General features: G+C 38.8%; 1 protein-coding gene across 2 annotated transcripts in view; it reads left to right on the forward strand.

Moving 5' to 3' along the window:
• LOC134357442 (tudor domain-containing protein 7-like) overlaps positions 1-22,678 on the forward strand; it is a 126,981-nt gene that overhangs the window by 54,538 nt on the left and 49,765 nt on the right. For both annotated transcript variants that reach the window (XM_063069026.1, XM_063069027.1), the window contains exons 6-7: positions 1,503-1,723; positions 20,942-21,636. In XM_063069026.1, coding sequence (XP_062925096.1) covers positions 1,503-1,723; positions 20,942-21,636 — 916 coding nt within the window. The remainder of the gene's footprint in view (positions 1-1,502; positions 1,724-20,941; positions 21,637-22,678) is intronic.

Below are 22,678 nucleotides of genomic sequence, written 5' to 3' on the forward strand. Positions count from 1 at the left end.
TCCTGCTTTCTTTGGCAAATGCTAAGCAGGTGGCCTTTAAGCATCATTGTTTAAATTCCACCTTCAACTTTGCAGATCTCCTGTCTTGTACTTGTGAAGTTAAACAGAAAAAAATGAATGATACTGCTGTATCTGCACACCTCTAATGTACAAGTATTGTTGATATTAATGGGATATTAGATGTGCTAATATAACAATAAAAAAGACAGTCCAGTTTGATTCATTGATCATAACCAATGCCTGGCCTTTCCAGTCTCAACATTTCAATGTTGTACCAGGCTTTCTGTATTCCATGCAAAATAAATTCTTCCAAAATCCTCCTTTTAAGCCATTATGTCTTGGCTAAATGTTGCTAATCTTCTGGGGAACATTACACTTTATATCAGGTGTTCCCAACCTGGGGTCCTCAGACTCCCTTGCTTAATGGTATTGGTCCATGACATTAAAAAAAATGGTTGGGAACTCCTGCTTTATGTGAAACCTTTCACAGACTTCAGGATGTGCCAATTCACTTGAAAGCCAATGAAGTTTTCAGATTTTAAAACGACCATAAGAAGTATGGTATCCAATTTGTGCATAGCTTTCTGCTATGAAAAGCAGTTTGAATGTCTAGTTTGAGGAATGTTCAGTAAGATAAATACTGTCCAAGAGAATGGGTTGGGGGGGGGGTTAACTCTTTTTGTTTTTCAAGGCACCATTTGGACCTCTCATCTGCTAGAAGTCTCATTGAGAAAAGGCAACAGTACAGCAGCATTATAACTGGATTGTGGTTCTTAGCTTGAAGCACCAATATCTGTCTGCTTGACCCTCAATTTGCATCATCTACATCTGCCTGTCTGTCTACATCTACATCTAGGCTCCAAGCATAGAATATGCTCTACCCTTTCCACTTTCTAAGAGGTCCTTTAGATTCTTCATAAAATTCTGCTGCTCAATTAAGCATTTGGTTGCTCCTAATTTTTCCTTGGATTCAACATCAATCCTTTAACTCTCTTGTGTGATTATTTTCTCATTTCATTGTAATCATTTTTTTTTTGGTTAGTGGGGTGGCAATCATCCCCTTAACAAATGTATGTTTAGTAATTTACATTAAAGCCAAACTTTTTGCACTTTCTGAATGAAAATGAGGTTGAGTTTTGAAAGTTTCATTGAATTACATCGAACCTTATAGTTTACGTTTGGATCGGTAGATTTTGGCAATTTCTTTAAACCTACACTTCGTGTCAAGTTCTACAGTTTTAGTAAGTTGGCCAATAAAGCAGCATGTGTAAAGACACAGTTACAATTGCCCAAGTTATTATTCGATCTCTGCAGAATTGGAGCTTTTTAGTATAGACTGGTAATCAAGGTAAAGTGACTTGTCTGCTCTTTGCCCAACCAGATAAATAGTAAGTTCCAGTAGTTCAACATAATTAATATTCAGTAAGACTATTAATTATAAAGACCCTTATCATTGGTCTTGTGATTTTGGTTTTGATAAACTCTCTTTTTCAAATTTGTAGCCTTTTGGAGCAATACCGTGGATACGCAAAAATATGATTCATCAGCTCTTCAGTCAAACTACAATAGTGAGTTGGTGCAGTCTCGACTGAAGGAAATCTTATGCAAATATACCAATGGAATTTGGTTCTCAAAACTGCCACAATTGTACAGAAAAATGTTCAATGAGGATCTCCAGCAAGAAGTTTTAAAGCAGTTAGAACATTGGACCCATGTGTGCACAGTGAGTGGGTATTATAATACCAGCCTCATTATTCCAAAAGAGAATTTTGAATGATTTTTCCAGATTTGGTTAACTTTTTGCTTCTGAAGCTACTTCTTTCTCGTCCATCTACTATCCTACCATGTTATGGGCTGGGGGGAGAGAAGAATTAAAACTTGTGCATAATCCTGAATTGCAGATCTAACAATAGGTTTTTTTTAATCACCACAGTAATTCATGAGTATCTAACTGAGAAATATGCACTGCTATCAGTCAATGATTTCAGCTTAATGTTTTTTGGAATAGTTTATTGGAATAGTTTTTTATAGGTCTGTGATCAGCTTGTAAATATAATTCTTTCAGTGTAAATTACTGCTTTAAAGGGAACTTTTCTCCTTTTCACATCTGGTAAGAGTTGAACCTATTTTTTAAAAAGTCTGTTTATTTCTTTGAGATTTTTATTTGTGTTTTTTTAAAAACTAATAATTTACGCAAGTGCTAATGATAATAAATGCCATGAGTGCATTCAATATTGTGTCGTGCCCTTCCCCCAACCCCCCGAGCTAGTTTTTATTTCCCTATCCTCACATGCTCATCCTCAATACCACCTGTGACTTCAATGATCAGGCCTTTTGTGTGGACAGATGTGAGATGGCTTAATATTTTGTGCATAATATCCATACTTAAATGGCGAGAAGATGGCGCGACGACAGCGCGCACAGCCTCTCCGGTGAATGATATCTGTAATCTGTCAAGTAGGGGACCGTGCACAATCCTGATTTGATGGAGACAGACGTGAGTGCATAGCGGAACATCTGGAAAACTTCTGAAATGTCTGCTTTGCTACCGCTGCTACTGTGTGGTAACCGGAATCTCTGGAGCTGAAGGCCTCGAAATCCTCGGCTTTGCGTGTTTCAGCTGCCAGGGAGAGGTCAAAGGCACTCGGCAGAGGATGGCGCTTGGGAGGCTGTATCGGAGAGGCTGCTCGGAAGACCGGAGTTTTCGGACGTTATGGACTCAGGGTCGGCTGTGGTCGGCTGCTTCCAAGGTATCGGCAAGTTGACGGTGCCTGGAGGTTTATGGCAGGAAGTTTCTCCCTTTTGCCGCCTGCTATCGGGGACTCAGGAGTCGATCGACTCCGGACTTTGAGACTAATTTTTTTTAATGTGCCTATGGACTGTTCTTCATCAAATTATGGTACTGCTTTGCACTGCTGTAACTATATGTTATAATTATGTGGTTTTGTCAGTGTTAGTCTTTGGTCTGTCTTGTTTTCTGTGATATCACCCCGGAGAAACATTGTATCATTTCTTAATGCATGTATGCATTTCTAAATGACAATAAAAGAGGACTGAGTGTTCTCATAATCTAAAATACATAGTTGACATTATAAAATATTGTAATTGAGTGTCTCAAACATTTTTTTTTAAAAAAACTTGCCAGTTTATTATTTAGGTGTAGGGGCATTGATCAGAATTGTACAGCACAGAAGCAGATCTTTTTGCTCATCTGCACTACTTCTAAGTGCTTGCTTTGGGTTCCTATCCTTCTGCCTGCCAAATCAAGCATCTGTCTAAATAGTTCTTAAATAAAGTGATAGTAATTGATTCCAGTTCCTCAGTACTATAGGTATCAATCATTCTGTGCAAAATGAAAAGGTGCCCCTTCAAATCTTGGATGTGTTAGGTCCAGAGTAAATATTGTAGGTCCAATATATCCAATCTCTCCACAAGCCTAGTGAATCTTCTCTGCATGGTAGTGTAGTGGTTAGTGTAATGCTTTACAATGCCAGCAATCCTGCAACTGGGTTTCTATTCCCGTTGCTGTCCGTAAAGTGTTTGTACGTTCTCTCTGTGACTGTGTGGGATTCCTCTGGGTGCTCTGGGTTAATAAGATGTGGGCATGCTGTTTGGTGTTATGATCAGAATCTTCAGATTGTGTTGATCATTGACGTAAACGATGCATTTCTCTGTATGTTTTGGATGTACTTGTGACAAATAAAGCTCATCTCTATTACTGCAGCATGGTACACATAATACTCCCTAAGTGCAGCATAACCATTGTTTTGTAAAGTTGCAGTGTGACGTCCAACTTTTATATTCTGTGTGTAGTGCTAAGTGGGAGGGAGAGCCATGTCAGAAAGAAGCGTTAGATTGATTTTGGAGTAGGTTAAAAGGTCAGCACATCATGGGCCAAAAGGCTGTTCTGTAATGTTCTTTATCTTTGTCTATGAATGCAAGTATGGTGAATGCCACCTTTGCTGCTTTCAGAATCTCAAGGCCTTCCTGTTCATCAGCATTCTTTAGTGCCCTACAATTTCTTTACTTACTTGCCCTGTCTTTATCTGATTTCCCAGAGTGAATCTCTTCGTATTTGTTTGGGTTAAACGTCATTTCCCAGTGCTCTGCCCAATATTTCATTTAATCTATAATCTGCTGTAGCTTTAAGCAACCAATTAATTAGTGGTTTTAAAAACTGAAAGCTTGTATTTTTCATATTGAGAATAGTAAAACTAATCTGGGATCTGATTGTTCTGATGGTTTAGCATCTTGTTCATTCATTGGTCTGGAATGTGAGCTGAGGGTTCAGAGTGCAACCGAGTTAGGAACGTGGAGAGGTCTTTGGGTAGAGTTGGTGTTGGAAGTGTTGGTCTATTTCCCAATCTCTGTTAATTCACCAGGTCCACTACACATTACACAATAATGTATAATAAACGTTACAAAAAGAATGAAATAAAAGTTGTTTTATAACAATAGGAGTGATATCCAATAATGTGGAAAAGTCTGCTAATCTTGCGCTACCCATGTCCCAAGGCTGCCAGATGATAAGTGATTTACTATATTGCCAGATCCACTGATAGATCGGAATGTCTTGAGTTCCAATTTATGTACAATAAAATGGAATCTTTCCTAGGGCTTTGACAACAAAAGAGACATCTTGTAAGTAACATTTCTTTGCCTTTTTTTAAAAAAAAAAGGTGGTTCTGCTGTTTGGTTTATTGGCAGAATGCTTGCGTCTTTACAGATTGGGTAAATCTAGAAATCCTTTATAACCATTCAATCTTATTTAGCACATCTGAAGAAAATGTACAAGTTTACTCCACAGCAATTCCAGAGAATCCCTGAGTAAAAATATGTATTGATATAACTTCAAGTTTTATATTTTTTTACAAAAGCTTCATGTATCCTGGGAAAGAGTGGTTTGAATCCAAATACAGCAATAATACCCAAAGAAATACTTTTAAAAAGCCCTGTTTTGAGGTAGTTTTCAACTTTGTTACATTTAAATTACAAGAGTGAGATTCACATGTTTTATTTGAATATAATATTGAGGCACTTTTTAAATTTCTAAACTATCAATTTATTGGAATGGAAGAACAAAAATAAATTTGCAGTATTGAAGGATGCGTAGACGTGTAAGCAGAGCAAATGAATTGAGGCAGTTATGTTCTAACATGAGCATAAAAATGACTTGCATTTAGATAATCCTGGACTCAATAATGAGATGCCCTAACTGCTTTGTTTCTGAATTTTCAAACTTATTTTTGCCTCAAATTATTTAAGTTTAACATATGAGTATTTGTATACTTTTGAACTTTTTTTCACAGTCATGTCCATTAAATGGGAATTGAGCAATTTTGTTTTCCATTTTAGTGTGAGGAGTGGGACCTTTATCATTCCTCTGTGTGGCCAGACAATTTTATTTTTGTTTTATTCTTTCACAAGACCATTATACAATTTAAGATTACTTGTTTTTCTAATGAGGCTGCAATGCAGTGTTCTAACTCGAGTAGAATTGATGCAAACTGAAATGGTCCTGAAGAAACTTCTTAGCCTGAAATGCAGACTGTTTATTCATTTCCGTAGGTGCTGCCTGATCTGCTGAGTTCCTCCAGCATTTTGTGTGTGTGTGTTGCTTTGATTTTCCAGCATCTGCAGACTTTGTGTTTGTGACTTGAAATTGGGCACAACAATATCTAGTCAACATTGTTACTGTTATTATTGTTAAATGACTGTCCTGTTGCAGATTGCTATACATATAAAGGCAATCTGAATCTACAGATTTGTCTAAATTTTCCATGATTATCAATTCGGTGGGATGTAGATCTTGTGTGCCTATTATTAACAAGGCTATTTAATGGTTTCTCAGCTTTTTTCAGTTTCCACAACAGAATAGATGCCTGTCTCATTATTCCCACATTCCATTCTTTTGTTACATCATTTTCTGCTATGGCACTAATGTATTTATTCAAATCGAACAGTGGGTTTACATTGCGTGAATGGGACAATTCCTCCAACGTTAACTGTGTGACATTGAAGCTGCTGCAGGTATCACCCTAAGAGTGAAATTTAGGTGGGACCAGTTATACCAATTTTCTTATATTATATCCCAGCAGGATTGTGAACCACATGATCAATAGCTAATGTAACAAAAAATGTCATAGTTAAATATTTCAAGCATAAAAGTTTTCATGTGAATGTGGTAACTGCAATTGTGCTTGTTGCTATTTTCGTATAAGTCAGGAGTATGGTTGCATATTCCCCACTTGCTTGGATCAGTACACCTCCCGCATTGTACCTTGATCTGTTTATTTTTCAGGATCTGGTTATGCAGATTGCTATTTCAGAGGGAGTTTTCAAGGAGTGGACAGACCAAGTGAACCAGATAGGCTTTTAAGAAAATGTGATAGCTTTTTTCTTGTGGTGGTAATTAATGATTGTTACAAATTTCAAATTTAAACTCCATAGTTGCCACGATAGGATTTGGATTTCGGTCTATGTCTCTGTGTTACTCGGAAGTTAACTTGATCACTGTACCATCACCGAGGATAAAACCTCCTGCTTAGTTGCCGCATCAACAAATCTTGTTTTTTTTTAGAAAGATACAGCATGGTCACTGATCCTCAGGCCCAATGTAACCAATTAACCTACTAACCCTATCACATATATGAGGAAACTGGAGCAACGGAGGAAATCCACACAGTCAGGTGGAGAGCATATAAACTCCTCGCAGACAGCAGTGGAATTGAACCCAAGCACTAGCTAACCTCTACACTACTGAGCTGCCCCCAGGTTATCTCCCATGAATTATTTGCTGTGGTACACTTGATTTATCTACAAAGTACGTTGCAGAAACTTATCAAGGTTTCTTCAACAGTAATTTCAAAGATAAGAAATGAAAGACAATAGAATCAGCAGTGGGCTTTACACCTGCACTGCCAATGGGCAAGATCAGCATTTGTCTTTTATCTTTGCCTCATTTACTTCCACTAACACAAATCCCTTGATGCTAAAAGATATTGCTGTGCCTATGACGGAGTCAAACAAAGGCAGCAGTTTTTATGAAGACTATTGCATGCAAGTTCTTCTCCTCTCCCAGTACTGACATTTATTCATACTTGTTTCCTTGGCAGCTATTTTGCCCATGAGGTTGTCACAATTCACAAAGCTGGCTTTCTACCCTGTATACTCAAATAATTATGGATGCTCCCATCCGCCCCCCCAAAAACACATTTTAAATAACAATATTTTTGTTTTTATAAACCTTTAGAATTCAACCAGCAAATAACTGTAATACAGAAAAGCAGTATAAAGCCTAATAATATTAACTCCATAATCCTGGATTTTTACAAATGTTGTTTATCTCACCTGCTATCACCTCTCTGAGCTTTAGCAGTTGAACTAATTTTTCTTTTTGCATCATCCTGTTACTTTATTATACATAATTTAATTTTATTTTTGATTTTAGAGTGGCATTCACTAATGATTTTGTAAATGTCCAGTGAAGGAAGCTCTTGTGCTGGGGTATTGTGAGCAAGTATTTCATTTGAGCAGATTTCCAGCAGGCATTGCAATTTTGCCTTTAACTGTGCTGTGTGCAAAAGCTACGTCACAGTGATTGACGAGAGAATTTAAGGCAATCGATTATAAAAAAAAACCTGCATTGTAACACTGAATGCAGAATCTTGCTGAGAGTGTATGAACTCTATAAATAATGGCTACATATTTTTTTAATGTGGTGAGTTGACAAACTATTGTAACGTGTTTGGGTGTGGATAATGGGTATGTTAATGGTATTTTAAACATGGTTTCACACATGATAGCTTTAAATCATAATCACATGTGTTGAAGACTTTTCTGGCAATTTTCCGTAAGAGTTCATTCTCAGTTTTTTTAAAAAAGAGCAAGTATTTTTCATATGTACTTTGGAAAATGATGGTATACTAATTTGGATAATCTAGTTCAACTATTGATTTTAGTCACCACCTTTTTGTAAAACAGGCTAAATCTAAGTTTTTGTTCACCATTGGTTAAATATGTAATAGGTAAAAAAAATAGCAATTGGCTTTTAGTATGTTGTATCACTGTTTCAGCTGCCTACACCCAAATGGCTGAAGTATATTCTGCTACTGCATCTGAGTTTAAAAAGGACTATTAATCCGTCTGGTAGTTCTTTGTGCTTAGTTGCATGCAGATTCATTTGCATTACCTTTGCATTTTTTTTGTTACTTAATTTATATTTAGCCAGTCTTTGTCATTGATTTTTTTTCTCTTCTACATTTTAAACCTGATCTCTGCTTCAGGGAGCCATTTCAGTTTTAAATGTTTTAATTTCTCCAGAAGCTTCAATACTTAATACTGTAAGGAAAAGTGCTATATATTAACCTTTTCATGATACTGTAATATTTTAGCAAAAAAATTGAAAAAATGAAAAGCTCCCAATGCAGTGCTAAAATTGGCAAGAGTAGATGTGCAGGAGTCCAATGATTTAGCAAATTTGTCCAGTGTGTTCTGCCAAATAGACCATGCTAGTTTTAATTGAAATTCCCAGTCGCTGATAAATTGCTTGATTTTTGCTTTGATTCTGCAGTTAAATGTAGTATTCAAGTAGGTGTCGGGATAAATCTGCATTCTATGGGTAAGGGGAAAACAAAAGATATTAGCAATATCTTTATTATCAGCATATAGATACTAAAACTGCAAGTATGTCAATTTCAGGGGAGGATTGGGATCACACTTGGATGTAATTGCAGCTAGTGTATGGGTAGTAAGTTTTTAACTAAGATACTAAAAAGATACAAGTCCATACTCTACACAAAGAAGGTGAAGTGACATCAGAAGGGAGGGGAAAAGAAGAATGTGGAGAACTGAGGTATAAAGGTTAATTCTTAAATCCTTTTTGTAATTTTTTTTGAAGTTCATCATCAGACAAACATTTCCATAAGATGTATTTCAGAAACTGTACATATATAATCATATTTGTCACGTCTCCACATAATATTTATCTGAGGTATACACTTATAGAAAGGAGAGGAAAGAAGAAGACTATGTACAAAGTAGGGAGTGATCTGTTTTTTACAACATATTCATTGACTTGTGAGAATAAAATCAGGCCTATGAGGTGTTATGTAGTTAAACCATTTTTCTCAAACCCTAAGATCATAATAAAAAGGAAACCACAAGGTCATTTGTTACAACATGAGCAAAGAAAAACTGCAGATGTTTACTCTGCAAATATGGGAAAAGCTGGACCAGAAGTCATTAGTTGGGTTGGGAGGGGGGGTGGGTGTGGTACCCTACCTGTGACATTGCTGTGTGTGATCACCTGAACCAATGTTTCAAAAGGTGATTAATGTTCCTCCCAGTACTCTGGCCTCTTGCCCCTTTACTGACTGTTGCAATCTACCATAATTAATAAAATGGAAATATTGCTTTTTCACAATTTTGTAATTCTGCATATTTTTGAAAGTTCATCCCATAACTAAGATGGGGGCATTTTGTAAGCAATTAGTTTCCTGATAGGAAAGTGAAAAGGTAAACAAAAGGAGAGAGATGTGATTTCTGTACTTGAGAGAAAAGTATTTCATTTAAGGTATTAATAGTTAAATATTTTTAGTCCAAGAAATGTTCTGTCATCTTCTAATGCAGATTTTTTTCCTCCATTTTCTGGTTAATACTGTCTCTAAACGTTCCTGACTTGTTAATTTGAATGAGATATGATCTAAAACCAAATTCTCAAATTGATAGAAACACTTAACTGGCCAAGCTACTTAGTAGAAATAAGGTTAAGATTTTGATATCACAAACGAGAAAATCTGCAAACACTGGAAATCCGAACAACACACAGAGAATGCTGGAGGAACTCAGCAGGTCAGGCAGCATCTATGGAAGAGTACAGTAGACGTTTCGGGCCAAAACCCTTCAGACCCTGCCGAAGGGTTTCAGCCCAAAATGTCAACTGTACTCTTAAGATTTTGAAATGATGTCTTCATTTGGACTGATTAACTTGAAAGCGTGAGACCGCAACCTGGAGCAAAGCAAAATGGCTGGAAGAAATCAGGTGGTCAAGCAGCATCTGTGGAGGCAAAGGTGTGGTCAGTGTTTTGAGTTGAGACCCTACATTAGGACAGGGTGTAGAGGGAAGATGGCCAGTACACAGACGTAAGAAGGAGGAATGATGTGGATAGTGATGGTAGCTGATAAGTGGTTCTTGCCTTTCACCTCACTGGATCCTGCATCCAGCATATTATCCTTTTGGCTTTCCCACCACCAGTCACATCTTCCCATCATCTCCACCCCTCTCCCCTCTTCTGCTTTCCACAGAGACCAAACCCTAGCTCTCCAAGTGCTCATTCCATCCCATGGCACTTTCTCCTGCAACCATAGGTTGCTTGGCATTCCGGATGAGGTAGTACCTTGGATTTGACAATGGCTTGGTGGGAGAAGCCAAAGTGTTGTAATAGTAGATAGATACTTTATTGATCCCAAAGGAAATTAGTGTCACAGTAGCATTATAAGTACACAGATATACAAATATTAGGAGAGAGGTAAGAAAGAGTAAAAAAAAAAATTACCTCAATCTAACAGGAGGGGGGTCATCATTTTCCTGCCTATAGATTGACTCATTACAGAGCCTAATGGCCAAGGATAAGAATGACCTCATATAGCACTCTATCGAGCAGTGCAGTTGTCTTAGTCTATCACTAAAAGTGCTCCTTTTTTTCAGCCAAGATGGCATGCAGACGGTGGGAAACATTGTCCAGAATCACCAGGATTTTCCATCTGGTCCTTTGTTCTACCACAGCCTCCAGTGTGTCCAGTTTGACTCCAATAACACAGCCAGCCTTTCTAATCAGTTTATTGACCCTGTTGGCATCACCCATGTTTATGCCATTGCCCCATCACACCACTGCATAGAAGTTTGTACTGGTGACATCAGACTGGTAGAACATGTGAAGGAGAGGTCTGCATACTCTAAAGGACCTCAATCTCCTCAGGAAGTAGGGATGACTCTGGCCCTTGTTCACAGCCTTTGTGTTGGTCTGTCTTCCAAGTGCACCCCCAGGTACTTGTAGGTTCTCACCACATCCATGTCCTTGCCAGCAATAGTAACAGGGACCAGTGCAGGCTTAGTCTTCCTAAAATCCATCACCATCTCTGTAGTGGTTAGTGCGATACCAATACAGCTCTGGTGACAGAATTTGGAGTTCAGTTCTGGCGTTGTCTGTAAGAAGTCTATATGTCCTCCCCAGAGAATGCATAGGTTTCCCCTGCTTCAATTTCCTCCCACATTCCAAATGATGTAGGTAGGTTAATTGCTCAATGTAAATTATCCCGTGATTAGGGTTAATCAGAGGCTACTGAGATGGTGCAGCTCGAATGGCCTATTCCAAGCTGTATCTCCTAAATAGAAAGATAAAATAATTCTCTGAAAGTAGTGCCATAGGTAGATAGAGTCATAAAGAGAGCTTTTGGCATATTGGCCTTCATAAATCAAAGTATTGAGTACAGGCGTTGGGCTGTCATTGAAGTTGTATAAAATGTTGATGAGGCCTAATTTGGAGTATCATGCAGTTCTGGTCACCTCTTCAGGTAAAATATCAAAGTTTGAAAGCGTACAGAGGCAATTTATAAGGGTGTTGCTGGGATTTGAAGACCTGAGTTGTAGGGAAAGGTTGAATAGGTTAGGACTTTATTCTCTGAAGCATAGGTGATTGAGGGGATATTTGATAGAAATTTGTAAGATTATGAGGGGTATAGATAGGACAAATGCAGGCTTTTTCCATTGAGGTTGAGTGAGACCTATGACCTAGAGGTCATAGGTTAAGGGTGAAAGGCGAAATATTTAAGGTCGTGGTCGCCAACCTTTTTAAGCCCAAGATCCCCTACCTCGGCCTTAGTGAAAGGCAAGATTGACCTACTAAATTGTTTAGTCACACGCATGTGCACCAGGCAAAAAAAGACCAGAAGTAAAACCCCGCAACCCGGAAACAACCTCTCTCCACAAACAGCCTTCTGCAGTGGGAGCACCACTATATTACCATTATCTTAATTAGTGTTACTTTATAATGCTCACATTACAACACCTTTAATTCTATGTTTCATTATTTAATTTTATTTCAACACAAAAAAAAGAATAAAAATTGACTGTTGCACTCAGTGTGATGACTGGGGCTAAACACTTTCTGCTCGTTCCCTGAAATTTGGCTCATAACTACAGACAGCCAGTTTGAGACAGTCTGTGAGGTGTCTGTCAGTAAGGCAGCTCCTGTACTTAGGTTTCATAACCTTCATCTGTTGCAGCACAGTGCCCTCGCAAACTTCCTGATAGACTGAATATTTGAATGGACAGTTTCCTTTGTAAGACTGAATGTTGAATCTGCCACGTTTTGCATTGGTAAGCTGTTACTGAGACACTAGTATAAGTTTCAGAGGTACGCATGATAATAACACTGTTTTTAACACCATTTGGGGGAATGTTGGAATTTAAAGGGGGAGAAGTGTTATAATGTGAACATTATAAAGTTAAGTTAACAGACATCCCACCCTGCAAAAACTCATTTCAGGGAGGTAGCACCGTCAATTTGCGGGACTCTCCCGGCACTTCTGGGAGAGGTGGGATGTCTGCAATAGAGTAGCTCCGTAGCAGCTAGCCAGCTAGTTTAAATAACGTTAGCTATGCTAATGAACGAAAGACACCTTAGCATTCGTTAACATGTCTTTTACAGTCTTAACCCACCATGGGCAGTAGAAAAGTCACTGTTGCAAACAGTGCAGCAAGCAACACTGTCATTATTTTTGACCCCTATTAGGCAGGGGCACACTTTAGTGTAGTCTGGAATGACGTACGTTTTATATTTTCTGTTTTTGGAACACACTGCCATGGCATGTGCTCGCTTGCTCTCTCTCAAAAAAATCAATTTCCGGGATATTGTATATAATTTGCGGGCATCAGGGAGCCACTATCAATATGCAGGAGACTCCTGGAACTTCCGGGAGAGGTGGGGTGTCTGAGTTAATACAAATTAGGATAATGGCAATACAGCAACACTCCCGCCACATAAAGCTGTCTGCAAAGAGAGGCTGTCCCTGGGCCGTGGGGCCCCACCTCCGGTCCCTCCTGCCACGGTGCATGGAGGGGGAGCTAAACACAGATGCGCACTGGGCAGAAAGAATGGAAGGAAAACCCCGCAACCCAGAAACAACTCTCTCCCCCCACCGCCACAAACAGCCCTCAGCAGCGGGAGCACTGCCACACCACCATCATCCTAATTAGCATTACTTATTTTTATAATGCTCACATTACAACAGTATTTGTATATTTATTTTCCATTTTTTTCGGGATCTACTGGGAAAGTCTCAAAGATCGACCGGTTGATTGCGATTGACCAGTTGGCGACCGCTAATTTGAGGGGACCATGAACCTTTCACTCAGAATGTGGAGAGTGTGGAACAAGCTGCCAGTGACAATGTTCTCACTGATTTTTTTTTAAACAGTTGTGCAGACCAACCATTGTACTGAACAGGAAATTTTTATATGGCCTGAAAACTGCAGTAGTCTTTTTTCCACAATGCACATACTATGAGTATTTAGAATGAAAATTGAAAAATCACATACTTTTTGATTATTGAAGGGTATAAAGAAATACTGTACAACAAAGATAAATTTTCACTTTTCATAAACTTTGTTGGCATTCAGTGGGCCGGCTATTTATTATAAGTGAGCTACCAACTTCCATTCTGTGTTTATTGTTACAATTTGTAACATTGTTGTAACTTCAAACATTGACAATGTAAAACCTGTTCCTATATCCCTTTCCATCTTCACCCAGACTCCTACCCTCCCTTAGGAAAATTCTTTACCCTCTCCCGCCTGATGCTATCAGCCCACCTACCTGCCTTCTTTGTTTTCTTTCCCCCTTACCTGATTGCTCATCTTCCTTTGTCTAGTTTCAGCTTTCACCCCTCACCTTCCAGCTTTGTTCGCTTCTCTCTATCTAATACCCCACCCAGTTACAAATTTTTACTCTTCTGTGTTCCATTTACTATTTGCCAGCTTCTGAGTCAACACCCATCTTTCTCCCCCTGCACTCCCAAAATCTGGCTTTATCAGTCCATCGTTCTTCCCAGGTTGTACCTATCACCTGCCACCTTTGGCCCCACCCCATCCTCACATTTTTATATTGGCTACCTTCTCTCCACGTTCTCAGATCTGGTGCAAGAATTCAAAATGTCATTCATACTTTTATCTCCACAGATGCTATTGACTTGCTGAGTTTGTTTCTTTGGCCTAATTAACTCAGTTTTTAAGTGCATATTTTGCCTGATCTTTCCATTTTTTTTATTTTTTGGGTAGGTTTTCATATAATGAGGCTGGATAAGTTTTATTAGTGACGTAAAAAGACAAAAAAGCCTTGCAGAGGGTGGTTAGGGGAGCAGAGAAGGTTGTTGGGGTCTCCCTACCTTCTGTCCAAGACCTCTTTTAGAGTCGATGCCTCCAGAAGACACAGTACATCATTAAAGACCCCTCACACCCTCTCCATGAACTGTTTGTTCTTCTGCCATCAGGCAAACGTTACAGGAGCATCAAAACTAAAACCACAAGGCTACTAAACAGCTTCCTCCCACAGGCAGTCTAAATAGCTGCTCTACCTGACTCTGCTTTGGACACTTATAACTGATTTTAACTGACATGTGGCTGTTGTGTTTTACTATTTATTGTTATGTTTAGTATTTAGTGTTGCGTTTGTTATGTTATGATTGCACTGCTCCTGGGAAACACTGTCTCATTCTGCCCTGCAGAGCTGATGTACGGTTAGAATGACAATAAGGTCTTTTGAATCTTGAATCTTTAAATCTTAAATGTTTATGCAATTCACATAAGATGTGTTCGAATGTTTTTTCACTACCATTCAGGTAGTAGCAGAAGACCTCATTAGGTTCCATTCCTGTTCCTGATAAAGTGGCCTCTGAGCCTATTTTCTTTAGGGAGCACTGTAGTGAGAAAAGTTAAGGATGTAACACTGATTCAGTTTGCAGTAGCTGTTCCAGACCGAAACATTAATGGGGCACTGTCACTGTATTACCTGCCTTTTAGGCGATACATTAGAGTAAAATGTGTTATTTTAAGTATGTTTGTTTTGAGGTGTAGAGAGACGAGATAAAATGTGTGGGAGAGTTGACTACCTGGAGATTAATTATGGATTATAACAATGGGTAGATTGGAATTATTTAGGAATATCATAATGGTGGTGTGGCAAGGAATATTTAGACTTGTTCATTTGGTTCTCACCATCAAACTATGCTTTGTGCTTCATAGTTTATTATGACATGGACCATTCAGCCCATCAAGTCTATGCTGGCAATTCAGTTCCTTTTCCCCGTTTATTTCCCCTAACTTAGTGGGCATAAGAGATGAGGTGTTTATTCTTCTCAACCCAGTACATATCATGAATAAGGTACTGTGATGCTACAGCATGCAAATAGCTGTGTGGTGTTCTTGTGTATCCACATTTTATTTAAAAATGCAGATATTTTTGTGTTTTCTAAGGACCGGTGCATCAGTTGACTTCTTAAATATATTCAGTAGTCTCACCATTCATCTAGTCCTGTAAGAACTGAGGTCAGATCCCTGGGTATTTTTGGTTCACTTTGATTTGAGCACCTCACTTGTACTACAGAAATGGGCGGTGTTTGGAAGAATCAAATTAGCATCAATGCTTCATTGCTCAGCTTGGTTTTTCTGTAGGATAGATCTATTGAAAGTAGTTCACATTAATCTATGCAATTAGAGATGGGTCTCAAGTTGAAATTAAAACTGACAGAAGCACAAAAACTGGTAATTTAAGTAAAAAGAGAGTGTAACATTAAATGAATTGTGAAGTCACTAAATTTTTTATAATTGGGAGTATAACATTCAAGACTACTAAATTTTACAATCTTTGATTGTCAATCGTCAACTAGATATTAACACCTTTCTCCACTCTGCTGGCTTTAGTTGCATCTTTGAGCTAGTTTTTTTGCTCTGACTATGAACAGCTAGAATAATCCAGCCCTTTGTTACATCATAATAACCACTGCCTCCCTGTGTGGTGAGTTACCACCGCACACAACTGTGTTTGCTGTCTGCAGCACAACATCTCCGTTCAGCTTGGCTTGCCTCGCATATCGTCTCGCATCGCTGCATGTATGTCCAAAGAATGAAAGTATATTAATCTTAAAAGTCAGATTCAAAAGGTTGTTAAAGTCGATTTGCATTTCTTTAGGGATGGTGGTAAGCAGATCATTTCGTAGAAAGATCTGGAAAGGCAATGAGGGACGTAAAACAAAGGCTGGAACTTTGTCATGACTCTGCTCAAGGGGAGGGATGATGCTGGATTCTACACATTTAAAACTAGATTATTAGAGCAAATTGGTGCACAAATTGCCAAGTGTTGGTATTGACAGTGTCAATCCCATGGCTGAGGTTCAGACATTGTGGTATAAGTTTAACTGTATTCCAAGTGAACATTTGATGATTTGGCTTAAGATTTTAGTTAAACTAGCAAGAAGTAGGGAATGGAGAGATGTGAAGCATTTTCACAATGGTTTTACTTTTGTCCATTGTTTTCAGTTGTGAGTTTGTAAAAGGTTTACAATTGCTTAACGAGCAAATGCAGCCTTGAAAATGGATTAAAAATTTGGGAATATTTTTTGAGATTTGATGCAACAATTCACAAGAGCAATGTTTATGGTATATGCTCCTTGTTCTTTCTTTCTTTCTTTTTAAATCTTTTTATTGAGTAAGTATACAAAAAAGGTAAGCCATATAAACATTAATACAATGTTAAAGTATAATAAAATTCCAAAAGATAACAATACCAAAAAGAAAATACTACAAACAATGTAATTTAAGCATAAGAAACCAAAATAACATAATAGTATACTAGATTTTATATATATCAATGGAAAAAAAAGAAAAAAAAAACCCCAAAAAAAAACCCACCGTGCAACTAACTAAAAGCAAAGCAAAGCAATGGGCTAACTTGAAACCAAACAGAGTTAAACTTAAAATCACGTCCTCAATCCCGACCTCCATTAAAACAGTGAAAAAAAAACAAGAAGGGTAAATATTACATTAAATGAAAATATCGAATAAAAGGTCCCCAAATCTGTTCAAATTTAAATGAAGAATCATGAAGGTTACTTCTAATTTTCTCCAGATTCAAACATAAAATCGTCTGAGAAAACCAAAAAAAGGTAGTTGGAGCATTAAGCTCTTTCCAATGTTGTAAAATACATCTTTTCGCCATTAAAGTAAGAAATGCAATCATTCTACGGGCTGAAGGGGAAAGATTACTAGAAATTTTAGGTAGTCCAAAGATAGCAGTAATAGGGTGAGGAGAGATATCTATATTTAATACCTTAGAAATAATATTGAAAATATCTCCTTGTTCTTGAGGATATCACTGGGATCAATTGGTGTCACCAGCTAGTATGTGAAACTATAGCACTTGTTTTATTTTGCTGCCTTTAAACTATGTGGGGATGTTAACTAGAGAGCATGTCCTGCTTCCACACTTTTCTTTTGTTATCCTAGTACAGTGAAGATTAAATAGCTCCTGCTTTAAGCTATTATTGTCTTGAAGGAGAGTTCCATATAAGGTTGGGGTATTCCAGTGTATTGATTCAGAAGTTGAAAGTAAATTTATTATCAAAATACATGTCACTGTATATAACCCTGAGATCCATTTCTTTGTGAGTATTCACAGTAAATACAAGAAACACAATTGAAGGACCACACACAACAGGATAGGCAACAACCAGTGTGCAAATACAAGAGAAAAAAGATAATTAATAATCAATAACTATTGAGAATATGAGATGAAGAGTCCTTGAAAGTGAGTCCAGAGGTAGAGTTGAGTGAAGTTATTCCCTTTTGGATTAAGAGCCTGTTGGTTGAGGGGAAATAACTTCCTGATCCTGGTGGTGTGGATCCTGAGCCTCCTGTAGCACCTGTACCTGATCGAAGCAGTGCGAAGAGAGCAGGCCTGGGTCGTGGAGGTTTCCTGATGATGGATGCTGCTTTCCATGTATGGATGCTGCATTTCATGTAGATGTTCTCACTGGTGGAGAGGGTTTTACCAGTGAGGGATTGGGACTTAGCCACTACTTTTTGTAGGATATTTCATTCAACGGCATTGGTGTTTCCACACCAGGCTGTGATGCATACTCTCTGTCACATATCTATAAAAGTTTATCAAAGTTTTAGATGTCTTTGCCAACATTTAAGGAAGTAGAGACGTTGCTGTGCTTTCTTTGTAATTGTACTTGTGTGCTGGGCCCAGGGCAGGTCCTCTGAAGTGATAGCACCAGGAACTTAAAGTTGCTGACCCTGTCCACCTCTGATATTCCCCCCCCCCCCCCCAGATGAGGACTGGCTCGTGGACTCTGGTTTCCTCCCACTGAAGTCAATAATCAGCTAATCAGCTCCTTGGTCTTTTTGACGTTGAGTAAGAGGTTGTTGTTGTGGTACCACTTAGCCAGATTTTCAATCTCCATCCTGTATGCTGATTCGTCTCCATCTTTTGATTTGGCTAACGATGGCGGTGTCATCAGCAAACTTAAATACGGCATTGGAGCTATGCTTAGCCGCACGGCCATAAGTATGAAGTGAGTAGAGCAGGGAACTAAGCACACAGCCTTGTGTTGTACCTGTGCTGATGGAGATCACGGAGAGGATGTTGTTGTTGTCAGTCTGAACTGACTGGGGTCTGCAAGTGAGGAAATCGAGGATTAAATTGCACAAGGTGGTATTGAGGCCAAAGACTCAAAACTTAATTAGTTTTAAGGGAATGATAGTATTGAATGCTGAGCTGTATTCGATTAAAAAGCATCATGATGTGTATATACCAAATGTTTTAGGGTTGAATGACGAGCCAATGAAATGGCATCTGCTGTGAACCTGGTGTACTGGTAGGCAAATTGGAGCGGATCCAAGTTGCTTCTCAGGCAGGAGATTATGTGTTTCATCAGCAACTTCTCAAAACACTTAATCACAGTGGATGTGAGTGCTACTAGACGATAATCATTGAAGCAGGTTACTACATTCTTCACAGGCTCCCATATAAATGAAGTCTGCTTGAAGCATGTGGCCACCTCAGACTGCTGAAACGAGAGGTTAAAGATCTCAGTGAAAACTCCAGCCAGTTGAACAGCACTGGTCTTTACTACTCGGACAGGTACTCCACCTGGACCGGATGCTTTCTATGGGTTCACCCTTCTGAAGAATGCTCTTGCATCAGGCTCAGAGACTGAAATCATAGGTTCATTGAGGGCCATGGGAGTTCATGATGGTTCCTCCATGTTTTAACAGTCAAAGTAAGCATAGAAGGCATTGATCTCATCTGGGAGTGAAGCCCCTTTGTCACCTTTGTCGCTTGGTTTCACTTTGTAAGGGGTGATAGTATTCAAGCCCTGCCACAGCTGTTGAACATCCTTCAGTGATTCAAGTTTAGTTCAGAATTGCCACTTTGCCTGTAAAATGGTCTTCCGGAGATTGTACCTGGAGCCCTTGTAATTTTCTTGTTTCCCAGATTTGAATGCCTCTGATATGAACCTCAGCAAATTGTGGATCTTGTGGTTCATCGAAGGCTTCTGGTTAGGGAAGACTCTGAATGACTTTGTGAGGGCACACTCATCTGCGACTGTTTTTATAAAGCCCATGACAAATTTAGTGTATTCATTCAGATCCACAGATGAGTCCTTGAACACAGCTCAGTCCACCAACTCAAAGCAATCCCATAGCCACTCCTCTGCCTCCCACGGCCACCTCTTTGTTGTCCTAATCTCTGAAGCTTTGCTCTTCAGCTTCTGCTTGTATGCACGTAGCAGAAGAACAGCCAAGTGTCAGATTTCCTGAAATGCACTTGGGCACAGAACAGTTGGCATTCCTAATGTTAGTATTTCAGTGGTCTAATGTGTTGGGACCTCTGGTACTACAGGTTATATGCTGCTGGTAATTTGGCAGGGATTTCTTCAGACAAGCCTGATTGAAATCCCTGATATGTTTTAAATGTGTTGGGTTACACTGTTTGTTGTTTGATGACGACATCATGAAGTTACTCAAGTGTTTGATTATAGTTGGGCACTGGTGGTATGTTGATCTTTGGTCATAAAGGACAAGTATTTAAATCTTAATTTGCCATTGCATAATGTTTAATGTGGCACAAAATCAGTCCACCGAAAGAACTGGATAAGAATTGACTGCTCGAGGTATTTCCTTAGTAAATTATTTGATAAATTTTCAACTGGTTGGTGTTTAGCTAATTATGATTTGTTGTTTTTCTATTTACTTTATATTTGAGTGAACAAGAATTATAAATAAAAATTACTGTTGACCAAGAAATGTAGTATCTTGCATTCCTTAAATGATGCCTTGGATTATATAGCAACAGACACAAAATGCTGGAGGAACTCGTATAAGTGTATAGCTTTGTGCTCTAATGTTTGTATCCTGCCACCTTTCTGTTTTGTAACCTTACAACGACCTCATGATCCTGATCCAGCTTATTACCATAGCCGTGACTGCACTGTACTATTGAACCATTAAGTCTCCTGTCAAGGTGAAATTTATCAATGCTTATCAACTTCCTTTTGGTATTTGTAGAGGGGGAGAAATAGGAGATTGGTTTATTTTGAGTCAGATAATTGGTTTGTAGTTATTTAAATGTATTAGTTAGCATTGCCTGAGAATTGGGCCAATGTTTAACTTGTCATTTTGGACATACTTGTTTATTTCACCTTTTTAAAAAAGCCTTTTAGTTTAAAAATGTTGTTCGATTATTTCACTTTTGAGAAGAGACCATCATTTGTTATTGTTGCAATCCTGGAGTGCATTGATTGATGTTAATTGTTTTTCCCTTTTATGAAGTAAAAGCCTCCCAGATAAATTCATAACAAGCTTCCTGTGTTTTTTTAGGTTGAAAAGTCAGGTAGTTTGACAGAACTGCTGCTTTATCCTCCAAAGAGTGGCCAACAGCAAAGGAAGGTTGTTTTCAACCAGAAAGCAACTGACAAGAAGCAGGAACCATCAATCACTAATAAAACTGTAGCTCACGGAAGAAAACCAGTTTCAGCTAAAAGCCAAGTGGCAAAGGATACAGAAGTGAAGCAAAAAATCACTCAGCTATTGCAAAAATACAGCAGTGGTCTCTGGGCTAACGCACTTCCAAAATTGTTTGAAGAGGCTTACAGGATGCAGTTCCCTCAGAATGTCTTGGATGATCTTGATTGTTTGTCTGATGTTTGTTCTGTGGACTATGCAGTGTCAGGTGATCGCAAAAAGGCAATTCTCTATGCAAAAGTAAATACGGATGAGCAAAATGACAAAACCAAAGAGACACTTTCTCCTGTGGTGACACCCACTGCATTGGTGAAACCGGAACCAAAAGAAGTAATTAATGAGGAGCGAACTGTTGTAGGAGTTCGTTCCAACAAAGCCTGTTTGAACACTGACCAACTGACATTAACTGACAATGAAGTAACTCAGATTGCTAATGAATTCTCATCAAGTTGCTCGATGCAGCATGTTCCTCCCCCACTTCGTATTCCAGCAGAGCAATTCCCATCTGTACTGGTAGTGGAGCTTCATAATACTGTTGAAGCTGTTATCAGGTGAGCCAAAATACATTGCTTCTTTAGAACATAGGTTCCCAATCTTTTTTAATGCTGTGGGCCGCTACCGTTAACAAGGGGGTCTGTGGACCCAGGGTGGGAACCCCTGCTTTAGACTAAAGCAGAAAGAGGAGTGTTGAGTCATTTGTTTCAGTATAAAATTATTTTTAAAAAAGGGTAAACAACAGGAATTCTGCAGATGCTGGAAATTCAAGCAACATACATCAAAGTTGCTGGTGAACGCAGCAGGCCAGGCAGCATCTATAGGAAGAGGTGCAGTCGACGTTTCAGGCCGAGACCCTTCGTCAGGACTAACTGAAGGAAGAGTGAGTAAGGGAAATCCCTTACTCACTCTTCCTTCAGTTAGTCCTGACGAAGGGTCTCGGCCTGAAACGTCGACTGCACCTCTTACTCACTCTTCCTTCAGTTAGTCCTGACGAAGGGTCTCGGCCTGAAATGTCGACTGCACCTCTTCCTATAGATGCTGCCTGGCCTGCTGCGTTCACCAGCAACTTTGATGTATGTTGCTTTAAAAAAGGGTGTTGGGTGAAGTTTCCATTGAAATGCATTTAGAATTTTTTTTGTCCAGATTGTGCTGGGAGCAATTTCAGATACATTGAAGTATGTGACTCTCGTACAAGATATAAGTTGGTGTTCTTCTAAAACTTAAGTTTCCGGATTTTATTCCTGGTTCATTTGCCTTCCTCAACTCCAGCAGTACTTTTTAATGCTACAATTGACCTCAGCCCTGTTGAACTAGGAAAGATCTGTGCAATTTAGAGTTTGGTCATGGCTCACTCTTGTAGCTTCTTTAACTACTTACCAACTTGCTATTTTCAATGAGTGATGCTCAGATCTAATAGCCCTTTGTGAGTTGGGCCTCCTTTGAGTTTATATTGCCTTCTCTCACTCTTCGTACCAAAATGTAACACTGCTTTTCTCAATCTTAAATCTTGTTTGCTATCTGTTTTCCCTTGTCAGCTTCTGCTATTTCATCAAAATTTTTATCAGGTTCGTTAAGCACAATTTCCCTTCACTAAAG

Source organism: Mobula hypostoma, chromosome 16 (genome assembly GCF_963921235.1).
Source record: "Mobula hypostoma chromosome 16, sMobHyp1.1, whole genome shotgun sequence".
NCBI lineage: Eukaryota > Metazoa > Chordata > Chondrichthyes > Myliobatiformes > Myliobatidae > Mobula > Mobula hypostoma.